The 22,139-nt window shown below is 39.4% G+C and overlaps 2 protein-coding genes across 4 annotated transcripts; both read right to left on the bottom strand.

Moving 5' to 3' along the window:
* Positions 1-203: 203 nt before the first annotated feature.
* Positions 204-4,133, bottom strand: ahsa1a (AHA1, activator of heat shock protein ATPase homolog 1a). The gene is made up of 9 exons (XM_082147605.1): positions 3,600-4,133; positions 2,338-2,528; positions 2,173-2,255; positions 1,984-2,101; positions 1,804-1,895; positions 1,444-1,569; positions 1,204-1,305; positions 1,072-1,123; positions 204-779 (listed from the first exon to the last, which is right to left on the bottom strand). Exons 1-9 carry the CDS (start codon positions 3,677-3,679, stop codon positions 607-609), a joined length of 1,017 nt encoding a protein of 338 aa, XP_082003731.1. The 5' UTR covers positions 3,680-4,133; the 3' UTR covers positions 204-606.
* A 7,181-nt stretch (positions 4,134-11,314) lies between these two features.
* Positions 11,315-21,651, bottom strand: LOC309482190 (SERTA domain-containing protein 2). 3 transcript variants are annotated; one of them, XM_082147417.1, is made up of 3 exons: positions 21,121-21,258; positions 17,349-17,470; positions 11,315-15,288 (listed from the first exon to the last, which is right to left on the bottom strand). In XM_082147417.1, exons 2-3 carry the CDS (start codon positions 17,390-17,392, stop codon positions 14,577-14,579), a joined length of 756 nt encoding a protein of 251 aa, XP_082003543.1. In that variant the 5' UTR covers positions 17,393-17,470; positions 21,121-21,258; the 3' UTR covers positions 11,315-14,576. The 3 variants fall into 3 exon arrangements, with proteins under 3 accessions (XP_082003543.1, XP_082003542.1, XP_082003541.1); XM_082147416.1 differs by having other exon boundaries at positions 17,349-17,625; positions 21,121-21,257; XM_082147415.1 differs by lacking the exon at positions 17,349-17,470 and having other exon boundaries at positions 21,121-21,651.
* Between the last annotated feature and the right edge of the window lie 488 nt (positions 21,652-22,139).

Below are 22,139 nucleotides of genomic sequence, written 5' to 3'. Positions count from 1 at the left end.
TTTTTTTTTTAAAGGTATCATGATCATACACTTAATTTGACTTTCACTTCATCACAGGCAAATATAATCTCACTTATAAAACACTCAATTTTAAATTGTTCAATATCTATATATGTAATGCCCAGACATAACATTCAAACATAGATATTACATTCAAACATGACAAAATCTCTAATGCAATGGAATAACAAATACAAAAAGAATTCAGGCAACTATTTTCATTGAGAAGGCACAGGTGTTTGTGGGCATCCAACTAACTGGTGCAGGCAGGATATACACAAGTGTTTCATATTCACACTTCCACAGATGTCATTTCTTTAATCCAACCCCTGGTTTCACAGATAAGCCTTAAACCTATTCCCAGACTAAAATGCATGTTTGAGTTTTAACTGAAAGTAACTTGCACTGACATATCTTAAAATATGTCACTGACTATGTTTTGTCTCAAGATACACACCAGTAATGATTTTTTCTAGTGCATGTTTATAAAAGCTACTTAAATGTCCTAAATTAACGAATCCTGGTTTAATCTAAGCCTCGTCTGTGAAACCAGGCCTACGTGTATTATGTCCCGAGTTTCTGGCATGACACAACATGAGCTTTGGTTTAGCAGAGTAGTGCTCCATATCCAAACGTCTGTTTAATGGCATCAAAGTAGTATCTCTGCCAGCCCTCTTTCATCCTTTCCTCCTCATTGCTGGGAACTCCTCTGGCCTCCAGAATTAGCTCTGTCTCACTGCCTTGATTCACAAAGTTTAAAATGACAGTTGCTGCATGTGCTGAAAGAGAATTAAAAATAAATCATAACTCAGATTAAAGCAAACAGACCCAACAATAGTGAAGAACAATGGCTACAAACAGTCCACAATGAGCAATACATTCCTCAGACTTCATAGATAATCCTTAATATATTCAAAACAAGTAATATAGAAAAATAAAATGTATTATTATTACTAATATTAAAAGTGGAATATGAATTCATTAATAAGATAATCAAACGATATTAATATAAACAAAATTATAATAATAAAATAAATACATAAATAAACAAACAAACAAATAAATAAATACCAGCTGGCCAACTTGAAAACCTCCATCTCATGACAATTTTCTGGTCTTGAATCTAAAGGGAAAGGGCAAGATTTTTGAAATCAATTTTGAAAATTACTGTCATCAACAAAATTATTAAATTATTATTCTTACCAGTTCTGCAAATTGTCCGTGAACATTTCCTTCCAGTATTTGGAATTTGCCACCCGAGCACCCATCCACAAAAGCATAAAGATGTGTAAATGCCTGTACCATCTACACCATGAAAAGACAAGGAGCAAGTGAGTTCCACATCAAATAATCTATGCATAAAAGACCACCAGAATACATCTACATGTATTGTTTTGATTGCATTTATATAGACTGACAGAACAATAGGAGAGTGATTCTGACCTCTTTGTTTAGGAAAATCCTGTACAACTCTTCTGGCGAGGTAAGGAAGGTGTCTTTCAGACTGAAAGACACTGTTGGAATTTTGACTCCAGTGTTGGAAGAGTTACCTGTAGTGGAGGACCCAATCTGTGGGGTTGGGAGATCAAATATATATTTATATCTTCAATTTTAATACAGAGGTGAAAAGTTCAAGTGAACACATATAACTTGATTCTGAAAATAAGCACAAAACAATTAAATAACTGAAACAAATAACTAAAAGAAAAACGCCTATAATGTTATACTTGCTGATCACACAGCATAAGTTTTGTATATATATATTATATCTAGCTGTTACCAGAAATGTTTATGAGAACATACTTGGGTGTTGTCCAGTTTGACCTTGGCTTGTGGCTCCTGATTCTGTTTGTTAAGTGCATTTTCAGTTGGTAAAATCATACCCTGAGAGAACTCTGTAAAAACAAGTCACAAGAATGTGATTAACTATACAAAATAAAACAAAACAGGTATGACTAATAAATGACGTTTTAGAACCCTCACCCGTTTTAAGATGTTTGACATAGTTGCCCAGTGCCGCTCTGACTTTCTTGACTCCCTCCCTCCTCATGAGATCAGTCAGCGGTGTGCTTGGCTGGTCTTTACACAGTGAAACACAGATCTGTACATACAAACATAAGTTAGATTTTCATGCAACAAGCTCGTATTTTATTGGGAGAGAGGCTCACTTACATCTAAGTCATCCATGTCATTTTCATCAGAGAGATTTGGTATTTCCACAGTGCCTTTATATTTGATTCCAATTTTATTTGTTCCTGAAGTGAAGAAAAAAAGATCTTGAAGATTCACCAATGCACCAATTATTATGTTGTGTACGCAAACAGAACTTCCATTCACCTGTCCATGAGGCTTTAACAACCCACTCATAGAAGAAGATGAGTTTCCCTTTGCGGTTGTTGATGGAGGCCTCGCCGTCTATATTGCTGACATCTGTAATTTTGCATGAGCCTTCTTCACCCTCCACATGAATCCCAAGAAGGAGGTTATTTATTACATCTTGAGACCAACTTGTGACATCTCTTTCTGTCCTGTAAGAAGATTAAGAAAATTATATAATTATAAACATAATTTATTTTATTGAAGTTGCATATGATTCATGTTTCAAAAGAGAATTATGCAACCATTCATTTCAGTTTCTCCAAATTTGGGGAATAAATCAGACTGACCAATTAGACTGTCTCTTTAAGAATCTTTACAATGGCATACTTACTGTATGTGGCATACATTGGCGCACACACATACACATGCGTTATATGTGTTTGAGTTGTATTGGAACCAATAAAATAAGTGCTTTTATTGTTTCGATTGACTCCTGTGGGACTTTACTTATAAACTCAAAAAAGAAAAACCACAAGGGAGTCTTTACGTCATCCCTAAAGAACTTCAATCTGTGGGCGGGTGAGTACTTTATGGTTTAGGCTAGATTTGACTATATTTTGAAACATACCTACATTACATACATAACAAAGTAAGACATTTCAAGTGGGACAGTTCAAAAGTCTTACTCTGTTTGCTTTTCATCAGAGCACATCAGAGTCTAATTCTGTCTCGCATTCATACTTCCAAAAATAGCTTGTGCCAGCCCCTCACATTCAACTACAGGACATTCCAGAGGCTTCTGCAAACACTGGAAAAACTAACCTAAGGGCTCTGAGAATCTATTAGAATGTAGGCAGTAGATAAGAAATATCAAAGTTTCAGACGTTCTCTGCGATGTGACATGCAATATTCAATTTTAAACTGTCTAAATGATTTATTTTTATATGTTACATCTGTTTCTGTCCGCACATTCTGTCCTCACATTGAGATTGAATAGTTGAGCATGTGAACGTAGAAAGTGATCAAAAAGCTCAAAATCTGTGATCCATAACAGAACATATATATTTTCCCCTATTGCCTACATTTATACATATTCAATTAAAATCTAGATTAATAAATATGAACCCTCCATATGATGGGAAATAGAATTTCATTTATTAAGAGACACTTCATAACAGTCCAACAGCATTAGAGGTATGCCCTTAACAACGCTGTATTGCAAAGAGCGACAAAACATACTCCTCGTTTTCCCAACTGGAGGACATGCACGTGCTACTTACCAGTGCCAGTTATTGACATTTGTCGCATCTGATCTTTCTTCCACAATCCAGCGCGGGTCCCCCTCTCCCCATTTGGCCATGACAGAATTTAGCTGATTTAATAGAAGTGAGATGTTCCGATAAACTGCGGATGCGGCTAGTAGCTCAGATTGACATATGTAAATTCGTGCATAAACGTATGCAGCTGCAGCTCAGCTGATTTGCTGCGTCGATGAAACTTGCGTATAAATATTCACGAGAATATTTAGGAACAGAGAAGGACGGAACGAGTAGGCCTAACTAAGTGCACAAAACAAAACTGTTAAGAGTGGGAAATCATGAGGAGGCACGGAGCAAAAGATAAAGATGTAAGTAGTAGTCGAGAGGTCAGTTGTCCGCTTAACTAGTCGTCAGCTGCCCCCCACAGACCTTTATTAAGCCCCTTAGAAAGTACCAGAACCCGAGAACCGGAACTGGGTGAAGAAGATGAGAAGCTTCTCCGAGAAACGAGAAAGTTGCGAAGTGCGGAGCCTGCGGACCTTCCTGGGAATTGATCCTCATTACCTCAGTACAACCCTATCTCACCCTCCCAAATATCATATCTGTACTGGACTGAAATTCAGGCAACCCTGAATTTAAATACACAACACAACACGTTACCATTTCCATTTTTTTTTTTTTTTTTGGACATACTACCTGCTACAATATTGCATAGAATATGACTGCAAAAGATGCAGATAATATAATATCGATGAATTAAAATAAAATGTCATTTAGGGTAGGCTAGCTACTTTCCATGACAATGTTTGTTTAAACCGGTTTAAACACTGAAGTAGGCCTAGACTTTTTTTTAAAGTGCCCTTTTTAATAATGTCAAATTAAAAGTTTTACTTTAAAGTGTTTTTAAATCATTATGTTTTAGAAAACTTTTGTCAAACCTTAAAGAAGTACACATTTTGATAGTGTAAATGATCGATTTTGTAAATTGATAGTGTGATTTTGACTAGTAGCTAATCAAAACACATGTAAAGAACTTGATTATAAATTTAACTGTATTTTACATTTAAAATTATAGGCCTACAAATATTTTCACACGACATACAAGTTTCAATAGAAATGACATTATATATTTTAGTTAACTATATGCAGTACATTCGTTAGTACATTTTAAACAAATTTCAAAGACAACAGAAGTAATTATGAAATTACATATAAAGTGGGACAAAAAGTGATTGCATTTGATAATATTTTTTTATTTTATTTTAAATATCATGCAATTAAGTGTCAGAAAACATTACATTTAGTTCGCAATTAAGGATGTTCTTTAAAAGTAGTCCTATATTATTTTTTTACAAGGGACACAAGATGAGAAAATTCAGGAGAAAAGTCTTAATGTTGCATGTCCAAATGTCGTGAAATCTTACTAAATACTTTTTTTTTTTTTTTTTTTGCTTTCATAACTTAATTAATCCACTATTCTAACCATTCTTACACAATTTTACCAAATCATTTTACATAAGTAATATGTTATTTTGGACATTCAAATACAATAGCCTATACATAGATTCATATAGTAGGCCTAAACTAAACAATATTTAGGAGAGTGAAAGAAACAATTTTTTACTAAATGCGCCAGTTATATTTTTTCAAATGTTTAGGCTGCTATTTGTCATAAATAGCTTGTTAGCAACATGGTGCAAGCTGACCATAATGAAGGGTTACCAATGTTTTTACCTATATGGTTACTATGGTTTTAATACAAAGTTGACAGTTAAACCTGTTGTTATGCAAAAACTATGGTAAATTGTGCTAAGGGAAGGAAAGTGCGTTGAAACACTGAAACTCTATATCCATATATATTAACCAACATTAAATTTACTCTGTTTTCTTTTTTGTTAAATTATTTCTGTTACTCGATTCTCCCAAACCAAATGCATAGTGTGTCCAGCAGGTGGAGCTCAGGTAAAGAGTGCTGACTGATCTTTGATTATCAGTCTGATCTGCCATGTTGTTGTGCAAGAAAGTGTAATGATGATTCTACAATTATTGGCATTTGACAGTCATTAACTCACTCCCACTGTCATTGAATTAGAGATCTTAAATTATTTCGTTTTGATGTTTTCTTCATGTTTCTCCTTACAACTGCCTGATCACCCTTTGAAGTAAAAAAGTAGCCTTTCAACAGAAATTAACTGGACTGACATTCTATCAGTTTATCATATCAGAAAAAAAAGTTAACCATTATTTCAGGAAGGCTGCTAGTGTTAGTAGATTGTTAACTGTCAGTGTCTTGGTAGTAGGACACCTGGCGCACTTTATGGCCTTTTTTACCCATGCAATCACATATTTTTACCCTGGTAATCCAGAGTTCTCGCGAGAGCACAAGTTGAATTTGCTCAGCGAGTTAATCTTTTAGATTTAGGTCTGGATTTCCAGGCTAACATATTTTAGTAATCGCCATAAATTAGGTATCATTCAAAAACACTCAAAATTCATCCTGTGAAAACAGTTTTAAAACTAAAACTGTATTTCCATTTAAACAATAGCCTACTTAAAACTGTTTGTCAGGCTCAATTTTTTTTTTTACATCAACTTCAAATTTGGAACACAACTTGGTTAGACATATGGTTTATGTATAGTCCAAATTATTAGTCTAATTATTAGTCCAAAATATTTTGTAAAATTTAGGTTTGTATTCCAAAGAATTCATGAATTGCAACCTAGGTGGCTGCATATATGGAAAAAAAACACCTAACCTTAAAAAAATTCTAACAAAAGGTTTCGCAGCTGTTTTTTGTAGTATTAGGTGTCCTTAATAACATACTAAAAGTTTACCAAAGTTTGACCACTAGAAAGGTGTAATTTTCAAGATGGCGTCCAAGATGGGCAGGAAGCCTTTAAAATATCCTAACTCCTTCATTATTTGACCTAGCCAGGTAATCTTGGTGTCTAACCCCATGTTTTCTGGGTCTATGAATCCATTGGACTTGTCTAAATTGCACTGACATGATTACATACTTGTGGAATACATGATTTTGTGAGATAACTGTAAGATTTTATCTTTGTTTGGGGTGAACCAGAGATGTAAACGATTTAGCCTATGTCATGTAACTCCTACTCAGTACGTGTTTTTGGACACATACCCTTTTTTTGCTAAAACACAAACTTGACATTCAATAAAAGTTATTGCACCCAAAAGTAACTTAAATTGGAGTTGTATAACTTTGATCATAAACAACTCTGAATTAGCCCGAACAGAGACCTGTGTGTGAACCCTCTAACTTGGTCACTTATTCAAATTTGAATAAGGTAATACATATGTAATACATCCTCTATAGATGTTTTTGAGTATAAAGGTGGCATTATACTAAACCTCAGGTAAGATAGGTCCCCCTTTGGGGGAAAGGCGTATCAGTATGGGGTCCTTCCATTTGGTCCAGCTTTGGCTCCGTGGACATTCTCCAAATGCATGGATGCAGCTCTGGGCCCCTTGAGGCTCCAGGGCATCCGTGTACTAAATTATCTAGACGACTAGTTCATTCTGGCTCATTCCAGAGAGTTGGTGTTTCGTCACAGGGATGTTATTCTCCACCACCTCCGGTCTCTTGGTCTCAGGTTGAATGCTCAGAAGAATGTCTTAACTCCTTCTCAGCAGACCACTTTCCTGGGTGTCCAACTCGATTCTCTCTCGATGCAGGCCCGTCTGGCCCCTGCTCGAGTTTCCAGTCTCCATGCGTGCTTGGCCCGTTTCAGGCTTGGCCATCATGTAGCGGTGGGCATATGTCGCAGGCTTCTGGGGCTCATGGCAGCAGCCTCTCCTGTGCTGACCTTGGGTCTCCCTCATATGAGACCATTCCTGTGCTGGATGAAACTCAGGGGCATCCGCCCTTCTTGGTCTGCCTTCTGCCTGCTGAGAGTGTCACGCAGTTGCCTTCACGCTCTTTGGAGGTGGAAAGACTCCCCCTTTTTACTTCAGAGGGTCAAGATGGGTGTAGTTTGCCGTTGGCAGGTTGTCACGACGGACGCCTCTTTGACTTGTTGGGGTGCGGTCTTCGAGGGCAGACCGGCGTACGATGTTTGGACGGGCGAGCTTCTCTCGTGGCACATAAATTGCCTTAAGTTGCAAGCTGTCTCTCTGGCCCTGGATCAATTTCTCCCGGCCCTGATGGACTCATGTCATTGTCAGGACGGACAACATGGCAGTGGTGTCCCATGTAAATCGCCAGGGGGGCTCGTGGTCGCGCACCCTCGACAGGCATGCACACCGCCTCCTCCTTTGGGCTCAAGACGGGTTTCTTTCGCTGAGAGCAGTTCATGTTCCAGGGGACCTGAACATCGCAGCGGACTTTCTGTCGAGACAGAAGCTCAAGTCAGGGGAATGGATGTTGCACTGCAAAACAGTGGCTCTAATTTGGAGCATGTTTGGCGAGGCGGACCTCTTTGCGTCGCAGAGCTCGACACAGTGCCCCCTATGGGTTTCCCTGTCTTAGCTCATCCGACACCTCTGTGGATAGATGCCCTCGCTCATCCGTGGCTGGAGTTGAGACTGTATGTATTCCCTCCGGTCAAGCGAATCCCTGCAGTCCTTTGCAGAGTGAGGGAGTGTGGGATCCGCCTCCTTCTGGTAGCCCTATTCTGGCCATCCCAGACGTGGTTCTCGGAACTGAGCTCCCTGGTGGAGGAGTCCCCTTGGCAGATTCCTATCAGGAGAGATCTGCTGTCTCAGCTCCAGGGCAGGAATTGGCATCCTTGACCCGAGATATGGAGGCTGTAGGCGATAAGAGGCAATCGCTAGCGACAGTGGCGTCTGGTCTTCCCGCTGATGTTTGGGAGACCATTGATAACGCTCGTGCGCCTTCTACTAGACTGCTGTATTTCTCTAAGTGCAAGGTTTTTGAGTCTTGGTGTCCGGCTCATGCAGTGGACCCTGTCAGCTGCCCGGTCGGTTCAGTGCTGGAATTCCTGCAGGATAAATTTGTGGCTGGAGTGGCTGCAACTACCTTGAGAGTTTATGTCAGCTATCGCTGCCTATCGAGAGTCAGACGAGGTCCCCTTAGGTAAACGCTGTCTGGTCTCCTCGTTTAAGCGTGGAGTTAGACACTTGAGGCCTGCACAACCTATTAGTGTCCCCACCTGGGATTTATCAGTTGTTCTGGAGGGGCTATTAGAGCCTTCCTTTGAACCATTGGAGTCAGCTCCGGACCGGATTCTTACTCTCAAGGTGGCACTTTTGTTAGCGTTGGCCTCTCTCAAACGCGCAGGCTCTTTCTGTGAGTGAGCCTTGTATGGAGTTTGCCCCAGGTCTTGTGAAGGTGTTTCTATGGCCTAGACCTGGTTATGTCACCAAAGTTTTGTCCATGTCATTCCGCTCTCAAGTTGCGCCACTGAGGAGGCGCCCGCGCCATCAGCCAATGAATTGGTGTGATTCTATACGGGTTCAGACAATCAGCACATGCCTTCACGTGGCAGCCCTGTTTTGACTAATTTGACAGTACCACACAGTTCTAATGAATTTATTCTTTATTGGAATCAAAAGAATGCTTATGAACCACAGAAACCACCAACACTAGGCAAAACGATCTGAGAAAGGAGAAATATGCAATTACTTAAGGCGAGACACGGCAGGCAAAAGCATCTTTTTTTTTTTTTTCACTGGTCAATTTTGAGATTTTGGGATATTTGTCTTCAACAACATGTCTTCTTTCAGACTTGTGGCGAAAAAGAGTCTGAAATACACATTTAGGTCTTTATTTTACTACACTTTTTCTGTTTGCGTCTGTAGATTTCTCATAAATTCAACAAAAGTTGGCGTTCTAAATCATCCCGCTGCTCCGCGATTGCTGGAGCACCCTGCACCCTGTCATCACATACACCGTCATTTTTTTCCCATCTAATATGTGAACACAATGAACAAATTATTTTGAACCTGGCTTTATCCAATACTCAGATTTAGTTTTTTTTATATATTATGCAAATAAGCGCATATTTAATTAGATACTGCCTAATTTGCATATTTAAACATTAAATTACAGAAAACTTGTAATACATTTTTTTCTCATCTTAATGTAGACAATCAACTGGGAAAGTTTCATGGTGATATCTGCTAGTTAAAAATTGTACCCTATTCACCTGTAGTGTTTCGCCTTAAGGGAAATTTTACTTATTTTTTGCATAAATATACTTGTAACCAATTGCTTTAATATATAATTATACTTGTAATCACTTATCTATCATGCAAATATGTTAATTAGAATATTACATGGCCCAAACATGTATCAGGCACCAGTATTCCTGGTCTAGGAGGAATACAAAGGAGTAATGTTCATTTTAAGGGTCCTGACGGCCGCCATTTTGAAAATGGGGCCTTTCTTGGAGTCAAACTTTGGTAAACTTTTAGTATGTTTTTAAGTACATCTGATACTACTGTAAACCACTGAGAAACCTTTTGTCCGAATTTTTTTGGGGTCAAGCCATATTTGCAACTGACTAACCATTTAAGTTAAGATCTGTGGTGAAAAAAGGTGGGTGACAGTTAACAGGTTATAGGGTAAAGATTAACATTAACAGGTAAACATTATTATATATCATGTTGTTTAAGGATTTGCTATATTTTAAATGTTTTTTCTTGGCAGGAAATGTATTGAGCAACTTAAAAGAACAAGAAGAAATGCCTTTTAAAATGGCATAAACAGATTCCTTTCAAATAGCCAACATATAATCAAATGAATTATTCAGAGGAAACTGCACTAGCAGATTCAGAGGAATCTCATGCACTTGACCAGATTACCTGAACAGGAAGTGTGTAGTTCTGCTTTGTGTGCAACAGTGTTGTAAATGTAAAATGAATGCATGAAATTTTTTTAGTTTTGACACGTGTAAATACGAATCATGTTGTTAATAACTGTTAAAATAATTATAATTATAGACAAGAATCTATAGTCTAATCAGTAAGAATATGTTCAGATCACATTTATCTGAGAGCCACAGTCCTGTCACCATGCCTCAGCAAGGAAGACTTTGAGAGCCACATTGGTGTTTTCCTTTTTCAGTCTAAATTGACTTCCCCCACTTTGCTGACTTTGTTCTTCTTGGCAGCTGCCATCAAGCACAGCAACTGCAGTGATATCCCAGGAGGAGTGCAGCAGTGCCCTCCAAGAGCAGACAGTGGTGTGTTTATGAAGAACAACCTGGCATTTCAAATGCTTTTAACACTTTTATTTTTCTAAGATAGAAATAAAATAAGAATAGATTGATGGCTGAGACTTTATGGGGCCGACAGCAGATTTCTTCATACAAGATGCTTCAAACATCTGTTTGTTGCAAGCAATTTAAGCCATGTGCAAACGGCCTCCATCCAAGAGTTTAAATTCAAATGGTTAACAACTATTCATAGAAAGCAAATATAATTTTTTATTTAATTTCTAGATATGACATGCATCATGGTGTAAAATCCCAATTTTAATGCACAGCTAAAGTGGTATCCTTTATATGGCAATTCATTATACCATTTATGTTTGTGTATTATACGCAATATGGTGAATACTATAGCATATAATGCCAAAAGAAAAACATCTATTCACATGCATTCAGAGTTTGCCTTTAGGGGGCAATGTCCATCTTTTCTATATTTTGAACTGCCTTGGTTTACTCCACATTGCCTGTCGGTTTTTATCACTTTACTTTAAAAAAAAAAGCGTACTTGACTTGTTTTGGATGCCGAGTAAATACACAACACGTTTCCATTTCCATTTTTTTATTTTTTATTTGACATACTGACCTGCTACAATATTGCATAGAATATGACAGCAAAAGAAAATGCTTTATTATTTACAGACCTCATATAAAATCTGTGGTCAAAACAGATAGCAACAGATCAAAAGACAGTTTCTGGGGGAAGAATAAATTGTAGGGATTAAAGTCATTGTTTTATATATATATATAAATAAATAAAAATACCAAGCCATGTATTCATTCAAAGTTATATAGGCTCACTACATTGTGTCATTTGCCAGTAGGCAAAACAGCACTTTATATTCATTTTTTCATATTGCACTTGGGACAAAGTGACATTTTGAGGTTTCTGATATTACAATTTCATTAGGATATATATATCTTTTTTTTTTTTTTTTACTTCGCTTAAAAAATAATCTGCCAAATTAACAAGATGAGGTGATGTTTAAAGCTTGCTATTTTGTGCATCACAACCAAGCAAATTTGAGAAGGACCAAGAAAATACAAACTCTTGCTGCTTTTTGTATTCTCTGTGCAACCGGTACATCAAAAGCACCGTACATTATTTGAGTAAGCCGTTCACGAGTTTACAACACAGTGTGAACTCCTTTTCACCGCTCCTCTGTACATTACTGCAATACATGCTGAGACTAAACCATAATGAACATTAGTTTAAAACCAGAGGCTCCTGGGGCTGATTATTGTAAAACAAATGTCCTTCAAGAGACTGAAATTCAAGCAGCAGGACAAATTACATTTAAATGAGGCCAACAACTGAAAGCTCTCCTCGATTAACTTAACCACTTTCGCATAAAAAGTTAAAAGCTGCCTAAACTGCCTGGTCCAAAGGGAACTGAACACACAGTAGAGAACACCCCATCATTGTTCAGTTCAGAGTCGGCACAGATCAAAACCTTTACAAATATTTCAATGATAAACATCTCTTCATAATTCTGCATCATCTATGTACATGTTAATTATTACTAAGAAGAGGAGGTGAAGTACAAATCACGCTTCAAAAAACAAATAAACCCTCCTAAAGACCGAAGTCTACTGATGATATTTCACTCTTAAATAAAAGCAATATATTATCTCATGATCTTCAGTCAAAAAAAAAAAAAAAAAAAAAAAAAAAAAAAACACAAGAAAATGTATAAATACAAATATATATATACAAACAACACAAATAAAAAGAGAAAGAAACAAACTGATCAAGCTTACAAAGCTTAAAAAGCTACACACTTATTAGGATCCACAGCTCTCAGCATTAAAAACAGGTTGCTGATGTAACGCCAATGGTCACACCATAACCTGGTTATGTCTATCTAACACAAGTATGTTTTCTAAAATCTGTGTGTAAACTTTGTGTGTGGGGTTTTCTCTGCGGCGGTGCATGTCTTGTGAGGGGGAAGGCAGGGTGGGGCGTCTGCGAGCCTGAGATTAAAGGACGACGAAGCACTTCTCTGCTGCCACCTTGAACTCTATAATTAGTTTACTATTATTATATGAATATCTCATTGTATTTTTGTTGGAATGCCTAAATTTAATCCAAATTAAGACTAAGTTAGTAATGATCAGAGAGCCATCCATAGGCAAGGGAACACATTCCAACCAAATTGAACCGCTTCTTGTTATTCTATTCCACATTAAGAACAAAACTCCTCCCTCAAATCAAAACGATTGGTCGGGAAGAGAACGGAGCCCCTCTGGGCCCCTCTCGGGGGGCGGGGCTTGTTTTGAGCGCACCAATGCGAATGAACACATACCAGCTGTTGTCAAACTCTCAATGTAGCATTTACCACTAGCACGGCTCTCCACGTGACAGAAGCTGTTTGCTTTAACTCCCCCCCTCCCCCCTTAATCTCGCTCTCTAGTTCTTCCCCTCCCCCTTGTCTCTGCCCTGTCTTAATGCAGACCGCAGCTTGTGGCTCTTTGCATTCGATTGCACCAACTTGGAGTTCAGTGGATGTAAATGCAGCACAAATATGAAGTGCCTTTGCTCTGGTCTACCATCTTGTGTTGTAGCAGTAACTAATAACTTAAAAGTTGTGGATGAGATGGCTCAAACAGGCCTAAAACTTGAGGAATAAAGTAAGCAGGTGAGACATCAGTTCGGGTTAATCGGTTTCTCGCGAGTAAGCTTGGACATTCAGAAACGGTCTTCGAGACCACAGCAACAAGATGCATCCACGATCAGCTTTTTGCAGTGTAGATCACAATGAAGGACAGTATGGAGGAGATGTGGAGCCACATTCGGGTAATGGCTTCTTTAGAGGACAGAGGGTCGTGCTAAATGCTCAAAAAAAGTGGCAAACAACCCATGTAGGGAAGTTCATAGGGGTAGAGCAAGAAACTCCGGCAAGTCTATGTGCGGTTCCACAGTGTGCAGTTCATCGTCGGCAGTCTTCATTCTCCATTATAGGCACTATGTTCATACGAGGGATTCGACGGTGGCTGTGTCTGACAATCATGTACGTGAAAAGTAGAAATAGCATTAAATTCCAAGTGATTAGAAAATATATATCACTTTTTACACAAGCAACAGCTCGTTCTGAAACCAAAAGTCAGAAACGTTTCGGAAAAAAGTTGAATAGAAAGATCGAGACAAAAGCATTTCTTCTACAGCTTTAGCTTTGGACTGAATCCTACCATTTGAGGAGAGGCTTTCCTGTGAACACAGAGCCATATATAAAACAATCAGCAGTTTTTTTAAAGTTATTTGGAGAGAAACCATTCAAATACAGATGTAACAATGACAGTCTTTGTATAGAGAAAGAGCTCTTGGTATCTTGAGAGGTAGTGTGAGTGCTGCATGTGCATGACATGATCTGATAATTGTAATTACTGACAGTAAATGTAATGTTTCAGAATTGAGTGGAAATCACCCAAAAAAAGCTACGGAGCATCCATTATGATCCACTTTTCTTCCATCTCCTCCTCTTAAAGTCACTATTCAATATAAATAAGTGTCAATGGTAATACTTCGTATTTGTTTCCAAAGTCCCTGCATATTCATATCTTCGTTTGCTTAAATATGAAGGATGGCAGCGTAAGCTCGGCCATCTGAAAAGTCTTAAAAATGTGCATTTATCCTACAGTGAGTGTGTGTCAGGCAGTTTCCTTTTATTATATATAAATATAGCAGTCCTTTGTATAAAAATAGATAAAATATTTGTTTGTTTAAAAAAAGAAAACGCGCTGTATTATTCATTTTCCATAGAAAACATCGGGATGGCTGAATGAGGACACTGTGGTGCGAGCTGTGGTTCAGGAGCGCACCAGGATCTCCATGATGTGGTCCAGGTCGTTGAGGTCTGAGAGACAAAGCTGCAGGCTGCTGTTGGAGGTGCAGCTGGAAAGGCTCTTGAGGCCATCATCCACCCCACCGCTTCTCTGCGCAGGACACGGCAGAACAGAGATGTCAGAGGAGTCGTACATTGACGTGTCGATGTCCTCAAATATGTCATCTAGTGCCAAGTCTGTCAAGTAGCTGGTGGAATTTGTAATCTCAAATGAGCCGAAGAGTGAATCCAACGACCTTGTGTCGTCCTCATCAGTGAAGGATGGCAAAAGAGTCTCATTTTCGGCACCGCCCAACTGGACCTCCTCATCATCATCATCAGCCGTTGTGAGGGGAAATGAAGGGGACAGTGCTCCAGTTAGGGGCTGAGGACAGTCTAAGGGCACGGGAGGCAGGTCAGGGAAGTGCCGTGGGGTCGAGGCATGAGGGAGTGAGGGGCCGAGCAGGGCTGGTGGCAAACAGGTTTCCCCCTCCTGTCTCATCTCCTGCTGAATCTGGCGGAGGGTGTTGGCCAGCAGGACCGAGCGGTGTAGGCTGGGTTCAGCTCGCCGCTGGCAGCTTTGTAGCTTGTCCAGACACAAGTCCAGCACCAGCTGCCTCTGCTGAGGATATGGCAAGTCCTGGGAAGGGTCCTCACATGTGCTCAGCTTACGTTTCACCCCCCTGCCCAACATGTACCTACAGACAAGAACAAAGGAAAGTTAGGAAAAACTGGACAGGAACACTTCGTTAGCTGACCTACCTTGCAGTGAAATCAAACAATGCATAAAAGGAGCATGACAATTACTTGTACTTCAAGCTTCATCTGACAATATAGTTTGCAAGAACACATCAGAGGGATGTTATGTAGCAACTCCAATGTTAATTCGCAAGTGAGACGCATTGAACAAGCCTCTCTATAGATCAGTCTGATCACAGAACAAATTAAATCCCATAGGTGGGTCAATGACACATAAAAGTGTCCACAATAAATAGAACAAAAATAATCTCTCAAAACAAATGGGCAAAGTTTTTTACAAAAATACTTTTTAAGAAAGATTTCAATATAGTGAGTTATGTGGTGTAATCAAGTAAAAAGAAGTAATATTTATGACAGAAAATGTTTTCCTTACACATTGAATAGACCTTAGTCAGGTACCGGCATGTTTAATTTTCGACAGGAATGAATGAAAGTGGGGCTGTGAGGAATAGAAGTACAGCTTGTTCAATGGATTGCACCGTTGTTTAACAACATGCCAGTTGTCCAGCTGACAAAACTTCTTTATAAAAACTAGGGCTGCCCCCCAATAGTCGACTAAATGTTAATCGATGAGAAGAGGCTTAGCGGACCAAATTTTAATTATTCGGGTATTCACAGAAAAAAAAGTCACAGAGTCCGACGGACAGATCATTAACACGGCTTGTCAATGTGGTAATTATGTCGGTCAGGAAATCCAACCGTTCGCCTTTCATCCATCGACATCAAATATGGCTTCTCATTTGAAACAAGTAGTTACTAAATTTTAGCCACTTTACATAGATGCTCGCTAGCTCTAACATTAATGCTAAGATAAATGTGCACTATTATTAGGCACATATCCAAGTGCTAGTGTGGAGTGTGAATGCTAAATTAGTACAGAGCTAACTGAATGACATGTTTAATGTAGCATGCATTTCTCTCTATAGACACATTCACTATACTGTGGAGATGACGAACCAGCATTGTTCTTTGCCGCCAACATTGACTCAGAAAACACTAGTTTATTAATAAATTAAAAAGTTCAGACAGTCTCCTGCTTCTAAAATCTTTAGTCGGGGCAGCCCCAATAACTTTCAGTAGATAAAATCTACATCAAACATTTTGAGGTTTTGAAAGTTGTAATTTCTGTAACTACATGTGATCTAGGACCTTTACAAGAATGCTTCCATGTTCTACTGTTTCCTGCAGAGTCCACTGCGCAGTTTTCTCCAGTTATTAACTTTGCATGATGATAACCCAACTGTGAGTGTAACAGCACCATGACAGTCATCAGTGCAAACAGACTATTGCTGAACTCTGTTCTTGACGAACACTTTTGCCTTGAAATTTGACTTATCTGAAACTCGACTGATAACAAAGCTTTAACCCGACACAGCTCCTTCTCATCCCAGAGTGGGGCTTCCAGAGAGGTGGATGCATTAGCTGAAGCTCCTCCTGTCTGCGACTGCAGTACACTTGAGAATAAGATCATGCTTCATTAGCGCTCCCTTCACACAGCGGAGGAGGATACGCAGCACAGGAGCGCAATGCTTCCTGCTGCAGCTCTCCAAAGCCTTCTATCCTGCGAGCGATACTTACAAAGCAAAGACCTCCTTCAAGTCTAATACATTCTTAAAAACCAGCGTCCCAAAAAGGGGTTTTCACAGCGATGCCATGCCATAGAAGAGCCATTTTTTTCTGTGCATTTGAAATGTTATTCATGGAACTTCCAATGCTAATAAAGAACCTTTATTTTTAAGAGTATATGGAGACTGCCATGACCCTTACCTGTCAAATCTAAATCATAGAAGCATGAGGCAATTGTGTGCTACAAAGCTACATATTCCAAACCACATTTTTTGTTTGAGCCAAACATTTATGCACAAAGAAGAGCGAAATGTGGCTTGTGGGCACACAATTTGAATCCCAACCATAACTGCTCTGTCAGATAGCCGCCTCGGATCTAATGAGCTGGAGTTTGAGTGGAAAGGGCTGTAAATGTGAGAGACTGTCTATCCACCTCTGCGCTCTCTGTTGTGTAGGCGCCCCCCTCTCTACATCCATCACTCTGAACGAAGGCAGACATCCCCCGCAGGTCTGGTCACTGACTGCTCTTCTCTCTACTGCAGGGTGCACAGGAAGCTGCAAGAGCCAAGAAGAGCCTCTCGTGTTCAGAAGTGAGATGGATGCAATGCATTATACTGCGAAGTCTCCATCCCATCATGTAGAAAAATATGCAGTCTGAAGTCTTAGTTTAGGTAATAGATACAGTGACGTGAACGATATCAGTCTTGAACCTTAAATGAGGCATGAAGGGAAAGACAAGGAAGAATAACATTTAATTAATTAAAAGAACAACTTACACCATTTGTTATTAAAACAAGTTTGATTAAACACTTTCAATGCTCAGAAACAGCCCGAGCATGTGTGGCGCATGCATGGACTGCAGCGTTCAAGTGTGTCACGCTGAGGCTAGCAGTTATATAACCATCCATGCTAGCAGAGCACTCTGGGCTATATTCCTGCTCAGCCCTATAGGTGCCTTTCACAAAGTAGTCACAAGGCTTCGAAAGGGACATTTTGTATTCCTGCAGATTTCACAGCTGAATTCCGGCAGGAGCACACGTGTCTCTGTCAGCAACAGAAAGCTATAAATGAAACACGAGCGAGCAAACCACCACTACGCAAAAACAATATAACCAATTAGAATATGAAGTGGAAGAATTTATATTAGGTTAGGTATATTAGGTTATAAAGGTTCGAAAAAGGTTATAATGACTGATCCTTGCACATTCAATTTTGCTTTATAAAGCTTCTTTAAAGGTGCCGTAAGCGATGTTGGGTGACGTCAATTCTTGTTGACGTTCAAAGTATTGTCAAACAAAACGGGGGCTATCTCAACCCTCCCTCCTCCTCATCCCGTCCCCCTCCCCTCCGTGCTTTTCCAATGTAAATTCAGGACTTTGTAAATTCAGGCGTTCCTTCTCCCTTTTCTTTGCTATTTGTTCATCGGAACGTCGTCTCTTTGGTCGTGTGTCGGCCATATCAAAATTCAAGAGAATTTAATTCTAACGTTAGTCGTTGTCTAGGTCTAGGACATCTCTCCTCTAGCTAACTTCCCTCTTCGTGCTTCTCTCTCCTCCACTCCCCACACCCCCCTTCATGTGCACACACACCTTCATGTGCACACACACCTTCATGTGCACACACACCTTCATGTGCACACACACTAACCCCCCAACCCCAAATCATTCTTGTCGGTTATTGGCTGGAACACTTTTGTTATGTTTGTTATGTTTCGTGGTCCAGGTTGGGTCAGTTTGTTTTTGTTGCCATTTGTGGGGTCAGGGCTGCCTACAGAGACCGCGTTTTTTACAGTGTGTTCAGGGGACAGGCAGCTAGTGGATAGTGAGGAGATGTTTGCTGTATGTGACTAAAAAATGTTTCGGCCTAAAAAAAAACACGTGACATCGCTTAGAGCACCTTTAAAGAAGGCAACTGAACAACTTGGAATTTGACCTGGTCACTATAAAGTCACGCAGCTTTAAAGCAGCAAGACATGATTTAAATTGGGCCCCTCTGGTTAGACGGGCCTGTGTGGTCTGCTTGCCATGGCAACAGCGGTGGATGAGAGACTGGCGCTTGAGTGGCACACAGAGTCTGCAGCTCAAAGACAATAAGCACAACTACAGAGACAACCATCAAAGTGGGTGAACACAATAGGATCCATAGAAGCAGCATTGCAGCAAAATATGTTGGGTTGCATCAGTTCAGGTCTGCACATATACATGATGGTACTTCAGGCTTTTTTTCCTTTTTTTTTTTTTTTTTTACACCTAGTGGTAAATCATAAGTGAGGCCCACCATGACTACACAATACAATGAAACAGAGACCAACCGATACTGAATTTTTATATGCCTAATAACCAAAATGCTGAACTAATTTTTTATATTTCTGCAGTTTGACAATAATAACCATGATCATTATTTGTTAATAATAAATAACACTAACACAATATTATAACCTTTATTATTACTTATTAATGAATTATTATTGAATAAAACTTTAATATTAACAACGATTATGTTGTCCTTAATGTATTGGTTAAATGTTACTGTGTGAAGCGTAGTCTCAATAAAAGACTACTGTACTTGTATGATGGCGAGTAAAAAAAAGAAGAAGAAAACATAGAAGAGCCGTCAAGTTAGTATTCATACTGATTGTGAAACGCGCAAAAGAGGCTGAACATCTGAGAAGTGCACTGTACTTTATACTGCTACTACTTTAACGTACAGCAGCAAACCAAAGCATAACTGAATACCAACCTTGTGCCACACAAAGAGATAAAACAGTTTCACTTAAGGTAGAGAGATAAGGACTTCATTTCCATCACTGTGTGGTTAGTACCTAAAATAAATAAATAAATGAACTGAAGACCACAAAGTGACAGACACAGCACTGAAACGATCTTTAGTCACACTCTGAGCACAAGATAAAGAGTTTCTTTAACTCATATACTGGTTTGCATTATGATATTTTCTGTACAAGACCAAATCAAACTGATGTGGTTGTAAAAACATTTTTAAATCTTTTTCTCTTTCAGTTTCCCTCCCTTGGCCCTCCCACTGCCCCATTAGATGCAGTCACGATAAGAGGAGAGCAGGAAAGTCTTTAAGAAAAAAAAGGAGCGAGTAAAAAAAAAAAAAAGAGAGGATGTACGTAAGCCAGAGCGAGCAGGAGAATCAAGAAAGGTTAGTCAGAGAGAAAGAGGGAGGAGAAAGATGGATTGAATTGAGGACTGTAAGTAAGTGCACAGGGGGTTGACTGAGTAGGAGGGAGGGAGTAGGTGGCAAATGCCATTGACAAGCCGACTAAGTCTTGAATAATGAACCATTGGGTACACAGGCCGGATGTCTTAGTTTGGGCAGCTTTGTAACTGGGCGGCTCCAACAGACTGAAAAAGTGACTCAGGGTGTTAGTCCCGCTGACGGACGTGAACAGACGCTCATATACAGCACGCTTGTCTTTATCAATGGTCTATCCTTTGAGTTAGTGGTGGAACATCTAGAAAGAGATTCAGATGGATTTTAATAATTTTTATTAACTCTTTCCAAAAGATGGCTGAACCTGAAACTGCACTTTAAGTTTAAATCAATTTAAATCACAGTATGAACACGCATAATTACTCCTTAAAAAGTGATGTAAAATTACACATTCATTCGAATAATAAGAATGTTGGTAAAACCGAAAACACTTGATTTGCATTCATGTAATGTTACTCTTGACTTTCGCTTTTGCGTTGTTTACGAAACATGCATCTGAAAAATCGTAAGGATATTTTATTCTTTAAAAATAAGTTACGTTAGAAAAAGAAAATTGTCCATTCACATTTCGACTGAACGTTAGTCGGGTCCAAATATCAGTGTGGCAAAATCGATCCCGTTACGCAACCGAGACCACGTACGACTTACAGGAGAAAGAAAGCGGGAGGTACAAAAGTTGTGTTTATATGTTCACAGCGATCTAGAAAAAAAAATAAAAATTTATTGTGTATAAACAAATCATTTTGCAAGGACTCCTCCGGTTGTAAATAAACTAGTGTGTAACGGAGTAGCAACTACTCAAAGCTCAAGTATCATCATCAACATAAACTCGAGTTGTTACGTAAAACGGGACAGTGCTAATCAGTGCTTATATGTAAAATAATTTTCAAAAACAAAATGATACCTAAAAGATCACCGACCAGAATCAAGTGTCATTCAGAAAACAGTTTATGACTACAAGTCTTTACCTTGACGAGGAAAGGACACCACCATCTCCGCCGGGCTCAACTTCCTTCTTCACAACAGGGGACTCCACATCCAGTCGACACATAGATACAGTGGGAATACCGTTTTTTCTTTTCATGGACGCCTCGAACGTTTTGATATCCCTTTGACCCATACCATTATGTTTGGCTCAACCAGTTGCTTCGTTGTTTAGCGTTTATTACAACCAACTACTCTCGCAAGACGTGAGCGCGCACTGCTAGCCTCCGCGGCTAAGCTCACAGTGATGCGCAGGGAATTAGCCAGTTAGCTAGTTCGTACTTGGCAAAGTACGGTCTCTGTCTAATATGGAACTACGAAATGAATTTACACGAGTTACCCGAACGACCGCTACATTCTCTTTGCTGATAAAAATAAGACGCACGTTTGTTTAAATCGGTCGCTGAACTCCGCGTTGAGCTTCTGGTCCAAAGTCTGAACATTATTTTGCGCAAAACTACGCGACAGACCGCGCAGGCACGAGAGCCGAACTCTCGATATACTGTAGAATCAACGGGAAAAGAACTCAGCTGATTGACGGTCTTCAGATGGCATGGCTGTGATTGGTCGAACGCGACCTCAGACCCGCCTAGTAACTGCCCCTTATTGGTGGAACGCGTGTTCTGCCCCCACCCATCTAGTCTATCACATTAGTCCCTCATACATGCCCACAGACCGAAAACGTGACTGTTTGGAGCACGGGCTACCGGACTATGGTACATCTACATTGTAAATGGCACGTTTGTGGCTTTTCATTTCCTTTTTGCTTTTTTTTTGTTTGCCAAGCAAACCATATCTATTTTAGGAAAACTATCTGAATACTATACATGACGACAGCTATATTTTTGTTGAATTTCTCTAAATGTTGCATGGTAAAGCTTATTTATTTTAGTTGAATCTGATACGTTAGGTAACAAAACCTCACAACAAGTGGGTTGGATAATACAACAATTTCTGACATACAACCTAATAATATCCGCGAGCGAGCGGAGGGGTTTAAACA

This window comes from Leuciscus leuciscus, assembly GCF_965113295.1.
Source record: "Leuciscus leuciscus genome assembly, chromosome: 19".
In the NCBI taxonomy this organism is placed as follows: Eukaryota; Metazoa; Chordata; class Actinopteri; order Cypriniformes; family Leuciscidae; genus Leuciscus; species Leuciscus leuciscus.
Note: the sequence above shows the minus strand (reverse complement) of the source record. Positions and strands in the feature narration are given on the sequence as shown.

What these genes read in the sequence shown, in the direction of transcription:
- ahsa1a (XM_082147605.1), bottom strand. Translation starts at nt 3,679, where the DNA reads ATGGCCAAATGGGGAGAGGGGGACCCGCGCTGGATTGTGGAAGAAAGA. An exon ending in GGATTTTCCTAAACAAAGAG is followed by an intron (nt 1,306 to 1,443) that starts GTCAGAATCACT and finishes TTCATGGTGTAG; the next exon opens with ATGGTACAGGCATTTACACA. An exon ending in ACGGACAATTTGCAGAACTG is followed by an intron (nt 1,124 to 1,203) that starts GTAAGAATAATA and finishes CTTTCCCTTTAG; the next exon opens with ATTCAAGACCAGAAAATTGT.
- LOC309482190 (XM_082147415.1), bottom strand. Translation starts at nt 21,272, where the DNA reads ATGGGTCAAAGGGATATCAAAACGTTCGAGGCGTCCATGAAAAGAAAA. An exon ending in GGTGTCCTTTCCTCGTCAAG is followed by an intron (nt 15,289 to 21,120) that starts GTAAAGACTTGT and finishes TCTTGTCTGTAG; the next exon opens with GTACATGTTGGGCAGGGGGG.